Genomic DNA, 7,535 nt, shown 5'->3' with positions numbered 1-7,535 from the left:
TATATATATATATATGTGTGTGTGTTTTTTTAATTAGTTCATACAAGTTCATAAACACTTAAAATTCCATTAGTGCTGCCAGCAGATTCTCTAAGTAATGACTTTCCCTGCATAAAATTTTCTTGAACCCTAAAAGTAAATAGGAATCCAAGAGTAAAACTCATTTATTTCTCCAGTTAATATAAACACATCAAAGAAACATTTACATTTCTATAGTTCTTTCATACCATCTGACGCTGCTGCCAGCAGTATCCAGAAACAGCTCGATGTCTAACTGAGTGTTACCTGGGAAAATTAAGATAAGCAAGTAATCCCATAGATAAAATGGCTTTGTTAGACCCATGGCAGCATGGGCAGAATAATCAGCAGAGTAAATAARAGATACATTTATGGCTTTTTCCAGAATTGAAAATACCTTACCTTTTACAGTCTCATATTTCCATTAAAGTACGATACCTCCCTAATCGCTCAACTGGAATGCTACATTATTTTTTTTATACTTTATGGTTCAAATGCAAACTAGAGCCTCTTTCCAGCATATTTATGAGTGCTATTTTAAATTAATTCTGCAAGTGAATCCACAATTTACTGAAGATTTCACAATGCATTTGGTCAATACAGGCCTACATACAGTAGGGTACAAAAAGGTGGTTCAGATGGCACCTTGGAGTGGTAATCCAAGGCATGTGATTTAATGGCTTGCTTGACCTTAATGGTAATCCAGTGCCCCTTCTCCCTATTCCCCTTAGGAACTCCATTCAATGACAGGAAACAAACAGTGCTCTGACACTTCCTACTAATTAGCATCATTAGCATATGGTCATTATGTAGCTGGACAGTAGCATGACAGGGCTCTAAGACGGGCTACAATGGTGACCTTTATTGGACAACACCAGCTGCCAGTAATTACCCATAGAATTGGCCAGATGATTGGAGACAGAGACGGACTCTGTGTCCTTTAAGACCTGTGACGTCTCCAAACATCTTCCTTTTTTGCTTCTTTTTACCTTCATTTTTCTTTTACAAATGTATTTAGAGGCAAAAAAAATGTGCTCAGATGGGAAACAAATATGCAGTAATTTCTTACCATTCTAATTAGGAACTTAAAGTTTACAAAGCTCTGGGCTGAGATTTAGCTAAAATGTGTGACTAAATGGGACGATGTGCCTGCGTATCTGTTGCCAGAGGCTTGTGCATGCACACTGGAGACAAAAATATCGCACGGAGTGTAAAATAATGATGGGGGAAAAAAAATAAAAAATACACCACACACCCTGATGTCATGTACAAAAAATTCTGATTTTTTTTGCCTAAGTGCTGGTAATCAGATGTTGTTTGATCCAGATCTGTGTAGCTTGTGAGTCTTTGAAGATGTTGACAGAAAACTCCATGTTTGCTGTCCTCTGTGAGACAGTCTGTGCAGATGAAAAGAAAAAAAAATCTTAGTAATGTTGCGGCTTATATGCATTGTGAAAAGGTAATTTGAAACTTCAAAATACTTGTTGGGGAAATTATGTTCAGAAAGGTTGAATTTGTTTACTCCTGCCATAACCCACAAATGTATTGATATCGAAAGTATGAAATATGTATGAATGCAAATGCTGGTAGGTGTACAAAATTAAACACATGACTTTTTATGCATGTTAAGAGATCACCTTTTAGCTCTCAACGTTTGCTTAACCATACATGTTCCACCAACCACTGACATCACCATTGTGCGTGCGAGGACTGAGGCAAACATGGAGGACTGTGGCAAATGATACAAGTTTTATGGGTGTGGGGTCGGTTGGACCCCATTTGTAAACACAAGGGTTAAACCAAACTAAGCCTAAACCATAGCTGTCTTATGCTTAACAGCTCTACTTCACCAGTGTGTTTGACTCTAGCCTCCACTGATTTATGATTCCAGGACTAGTCCCTAGTGGGTTTCCGGCTCTGGAGTCTCCATTGCCGTTTTTATTTTTACATTATGCTGTCTGTCTTCTACAGGAACATCTGTCATGAAGGTTACTGCTTCAGACGCTGACGACCCTACATACGGCAGCAGTGCAAGAGTGGTTTACAGTGTACTGGATGGAGAAAAGTTCTTCACTGTTGATAGACATACTGGTAAGAAGAAGCTCTAAAAGCTGCTTTTTATTAATCATTTTTTTTCCTGTGCTGGGTGCTTAAGTATCAGATTAATTTTCAGAGACCAAAATGTTCAAGGTCATAGTCTAAACCATAAGATCAACTGGTTATGCATTGCTATACAATTCTTGCCAGGATGCTCCATTCCAGTGACTAGCAATATCATGCTGTGTAATTTCTGCAAAACGTAACACCATAAATGTGTCAGTTGTTAGATATGGAGTGGAAAATTATTTGCATCTGTATGAAATTCATCTGTTTTTGCTTTCTGTCTTTAATGTTTTAGGTCACCAAACTAAGTTTAATCTCAAACAATAATAATCCGTGTTTATTGAAAATATCTGTTTTCAAATAATACGATGTATTGGAAGAAAAAAGCTACCCAAAAATAGCCTGGCTGTTGTTAAGTCACAAATTAACTGTCATTATTAAAATTTTTTTGGTTCAGTTTATCTACCCACACCAGGGCCTCCTTTCCTGCTAGACTAATGGGTTCAGGACAGTGCTTACTGAACCTGTTAGACAACGTCAAATTGGCTTAAATGTAATAAACAAGATAATCTTGACTTGAATTAAAAAAAACACGTTTAAGAACAGGTCAGAAACAAAGTCATTGATATCTCTCAGCCTGGAAAGGGTTACAAAGCCCTTTTAAGGCTTTGAGACTCCAACAAACAGGAAGAACCTTAAAAGCTTCCCAGGAGTCATCAGCCTTCCAAAGTTACATTGAGGGCACTCCAATGACTTATTCAGGAGGTTAGAAAAGAACCACGGACATCTAAAGCAGCTATGGCCTCACTTTCCATATTTGAGGTCAGTATTCATGCTTCAACAATGAGAAAAAAAAATATTTAAAATTAAAAATGGCATACATGGGAGAGTTCTAAGGGTAAACTCACTGACAAAAACCCCCGACTAATCTCAGATTTGCACAATGAACATATTGACAATCCCCAAGAGTTTTGTTGAAAAAAAAATCAGTTTATTGAAAAGACAAACAAAGAGTTATTTTGAATGTGTGTGCCACATTTCAGCTGGCATAAAACTAACAATATTTGTCTGTCCTCAGTTGTAGATGTACGGAAAAACCTCCAACTCTGAAGGTTTGCCTCTTTCACGGTTTCAGGCATTCTAGACTGGAAAGTTGCTGGAGTCCTTTACTCCCCAGTTTTCGGCTTTATCTTCCACAAACTTTATCTTCAAATAATGCTCCATTAATACACCTTGGAAGTCCAAAGCTATTTTTTTTTATAAATCAAAATTTCATTTGAACTTTAGAAATAAATTATTTAAGCACATTGTTTGAGATACTATAGTAGACTTGGACTGTATTGATTCCACAGTGAGAAATTCACTTGTTATGGCAGCATACTCAGAATAATAAAATGCAAGTGAATGACACAGACAATAGAATATCAGAAATAAGTGTACAAAAGTATAAAATAAACACAGATTCAAAAAATGAACTTACAAAACTCAAAAGAAATATACAAGTATATGATCATTGCACAGACCCCTCTTATAGCTTGGTGATAAGGACATACATAAAACCTTAAAAAATGATTTAAGCTTATCGGTTTAAGTAAACATTAAGATTACATCAAAGTCTGCTATTCTATATTTCTGACTATATCTCTGCATTTATTTTCAGTTGATGAAGCATTTCATCATGTCTACGTATGGAAAATTTGTCATTTCTCTTGAGACCTGGAACTTATAGATCATTATAACATGACCTATACAGACTTTCTGTTGAAACTTTGCATGGTGCTGCTTCAGAATGCCCTCCCGAGGGGAAAGCTCTGAAGTCTTAATGATTCCTTTTTTGGTGTCCACTACTTTGATTTGGTCCACCTGGGTGCCTGGATGATAAATGACTCTACCTTGGTGGGATAAGCTGGAAGACTGGATGGTTTGTTCCATTTCCCTGTTCACAACTACCATTCTACTTCATCGCATCATTTACACAGACATGACTAAAAAGTTGCTTGCTATTAAGGGACAGGATAATGGGCAAAATGAAGGTCAATATCCATACAAGGAAAGCATTGATGCATGAATTTTCCATTTTTTTCAACACACTGAAAGATAAGAAACCACACAAAAAGGAAAAAAGACGCTCTGTTTATATTCGATTTTATTTTTAGAGGTAAATGAGTTATCTCAGTTTTGTCTACGCCACATTTGTCTGCTGCAACATCAAAGCAAAATGGCACTGCCTATGAAAATGTGAATGCAGCAATACACTATGTATGGATCATCAGTTTCTATGCACAGAGGCCAAAGCAATGGTACTGTGACAGCCATAAAAGGGAAGCTGACATCTCAGTCTTAAAACTCAGTCTTTTCAATTTTTATATTGGCTGTAAAAGCCCAAACTGCAGAACAGCCGTAAGAACATGGAATTAGACTCTCAGTTTTCCTGATGAAAACAGACAATTGAAAAACAACAAAAAATATTAAAAAAGAAACATGATTTGTTTCTTCTAAGTCATATTACTGCATGTATTTTATCTTAAGTAGTAGTAGAAACATGACCCAGCACTAAAGGTGGCTGACATCACCTAGTTGCATGGCAAAGTGTATTTTTTCCACCCCAACAATAAAACATGCTCTGGCTTAGACTCCTATCTAAAACTCTGCTCACCCTCACTTATCTTTTCTGCATGCAAATCTGTGTTGTCCTGTCAGTGGAGAAGGGTTGGACTACAACAAGGAGATAGTGTTAGTTGACTACAGGACAGACACACATAGATGTCATCAACTGTTCATGCAAACTCACACCAAAGGTCATTTTAAAAGTCTTAAATTAACATGCATAGTTTTGGACTGTAGGAGGAGAAGTGTCCTGAGAAAACCCACGCATGCACAAGGAGAACATTCAAACTCCTCATAGAAATGCGCCAGCAGAGACCCAACCTTTTAAGGAACCAGTTCTAACCATCACATCACTGCACAGGCTGGTCTTAAATGCTTCCCCAGTATTAAAAGAGTACACTATATTCCTTACATGCTTTCTGGATATTAACTTCTTAGGCATGAGTGTGCTCTTACCATCACAGAAGAGTTGTAATGCTGTTCAGGATGGAATTGCCATGCTCTTATTCTATCCATATATATTATTCATTTTATTACAACTAAGCCATAAAATGGTTTATGGGCAGAGCGCCAAATGTGACAAGGCCTCTCCCGTTCAGCTCGTCTGCAGAATAACTGAGCTGCTTCAGCACTTGTGACTGACCATGACAAAACCAGGAACAAGTTATTTACAGATTATGAAACTGTGGATTCTAAGCTTTCTAAAGATGTCAAACATAAAGACCTAAATAAACTGAAGAAGATATTGCCATTTGAATGTTGGCATGCAAAGTTTGTTCCTATTACCTGATGAGATACCCAGGGATGTTAAGTAATGCTGTTCATTCACATTACTTTGTTATAGTCCTACACCACAGCATTGACTATCAACAGATGTGATTTGGAACGTGTGTAGACACCTTTTCTTTTCTTTTGACTGGCGTATATGGTTTGAAATATGTACTTTTATACGTTTTAAGCTTTTGTCCCTTTTTTCAATAAGGCTAGGAGCTTCTGTCTTGTGAGTTGTTGTCATGGGGTCATTTGTGAACCCTGAACTTCAGTGTAATTAAATTATGCCTAATCTGAATTACAGTTCCACACCAAATCCACAGGTGATCTAAATATATTGCATTTGGCCCAAATGTGGCACAGAAAAAGAATCCTTATTTCATTATTTGACCGAATTGACCCAGACCTGAACCGGATCAGAGTCAAAAGACTTTTTTTGCAGATGTCAGGGAGGGTCATGATCCCAGCATAGTGCAGAACTGGTGCATGTGGAGTAATCTCCTCTGAGTGTGATGTGGATCTGGTGACTGGTACATGGATTTTGCCCACATCTGAATGTTGTTTGAGACAAGACCCGCCTGGTCACTGTCACAGCGTGCTCAACCCAGCCACAGCGACACAGTGCAGGGCCAGGCAGACCCTGATCTGTGTGCCGGTAGTGTCATGCAGAATTTCACGCTTCATGTGACAGGTTACATGTAGAGTGCAGTGGAACAGACGTAACCGTGCAATGGACAACAAGGCCTTTCAAATCCATCACATAAGATTTAAAACATTTTTTTGTGCTATGTATAATAATTGTTCTGAAAGTCACCCCTAAACTAAAAAGTTTTCCTGCAGACTTAAAGTGCTTCTGGTCATCTAAGTGGTCCTGTTATCTGCTACTCTCTTTCTGTTACTAAAGAATCCTTTGTACATAAACTCTGGAGAAAGTTTGCAGCTGCACAACAGTATACCAACTGGAAAATTATATTTTCTTCTCTCTTAGCTTCCAATGTTGTGTTGGCAATTTTGATTAGATATCTCTTCCATTCAAATCAGCAGCTTATTGGCTGAGATCAATAGCAAAAGCGTGTGACTAGCCAATCAAAGATGGTATGTGGGTTTCCCCTACCCTGCAAAACAGTAAAAAAAAAGTTTACATTTTAAAGAACCCTGAACCTACAATGGTTTCTTCATGACTTTTTATTTTCCAATAATCAAAACTGATGATTTTCTCAGAAATTTCTGCTCTGGAAACGTGTTCTTGATTTTTCTGTTGTACGTTACATTTTTATATTAAAAAAATGAATGCCAGTATTTTTGATCAAGGTTAATTAAGAGCTGTAACATAATGAAATAAATTGTCTGAGAAATATAAGCTTTTTTTGTATAAAGCAGGTCTGATTTGCTTCTTATTTTTGATAGAGACAGTGCATTGTTATGCATTGACAAGGTACAGATGAACAGAAGCAGCTGAGACTGGCTCAGTCAGGATTATTCTGTTTTTAAAAATAATTAAAAAAAATATTCAGTAAAACAAATATACATGAGTAGGCTCCACATAAATATATTCTTCAGCAAGTCTTTGGACCGAGTGAGTGCAAAAGCACAAAACCATTTTCACACCTCACTTAAGATCACACAGCCAGAAGAAAACTCTCTGCCAAATCTAGGCTCAAAACAACAACATAACTACATTGCATGTCCTGCATTTCCAAACTTTATATTTATAAGCCAATTTATGAACAATGTAGGTTATTTACAAGTAACACATTCATTAATACTTCTTTATAAAACTAAAAAGATGCCCCTTAAAAATCAAAGAAACAAATTCCTGACATACTTACTTAAAAATAAAAGTACATTTAGAATATCAGCTTTTTTGATCAGGTTCCACATTAACATTTTTAAATTAGAGTTGTACAGAAAGCAGGATGTGAAGAGTTGTTAATCTCCTGGGTTAAACGGATTACTCAGCAGGTTAAAGAAGAAGACAGCCTTGACAAAGGTACCCCCACAAAAAAAAAAATATCTCTCTCTCTCTCTCTCTCTAT

At 36.9% G+C, this 7,535-nt stretch overlaps 1 protein-coding gene across 2 annotated transcripts in view; it reads left to right on the top strand.

Annotated features, from left to right (window-relative positions):
• cdh22 (cadherin 22) overlaps nt 1–7,535 on the top strand; it is a 159,229-nt gene that overhangs the window by 105,191 nt on the left and 46,503 nt on the right. For both annotated transcript variants that reach the window (XM_008409225.2, XM_008409223.2), the window contains one exon: nt 1,990–2,109. In XM_008409225.2, the coding sequence (XP_008407447.1) occupies nt 1,990–2,109 (120 nt within the window). The remainder of the gene's footprint in view (nt 1–1,989; nt 2,110–7,535) is intronic.

This window comes from Poecilia reticulata, linkage group LG5, assembly GCF_000633615.1.
Source record: "Poecilia reticulata strain Guanapo linkage group LG5, Guppy_female_1.0+MT, whole genome shotgun sequence".
NCBI lineage: Eukaryota > Metazoa > Chordata > Actinopteri > Cyprinodontiformes > Poeciliidae > Poecilia > Poecilia reticulata.
This window is presented reverse-complemented; position numbering and strand designations above follow the sequence as displayed.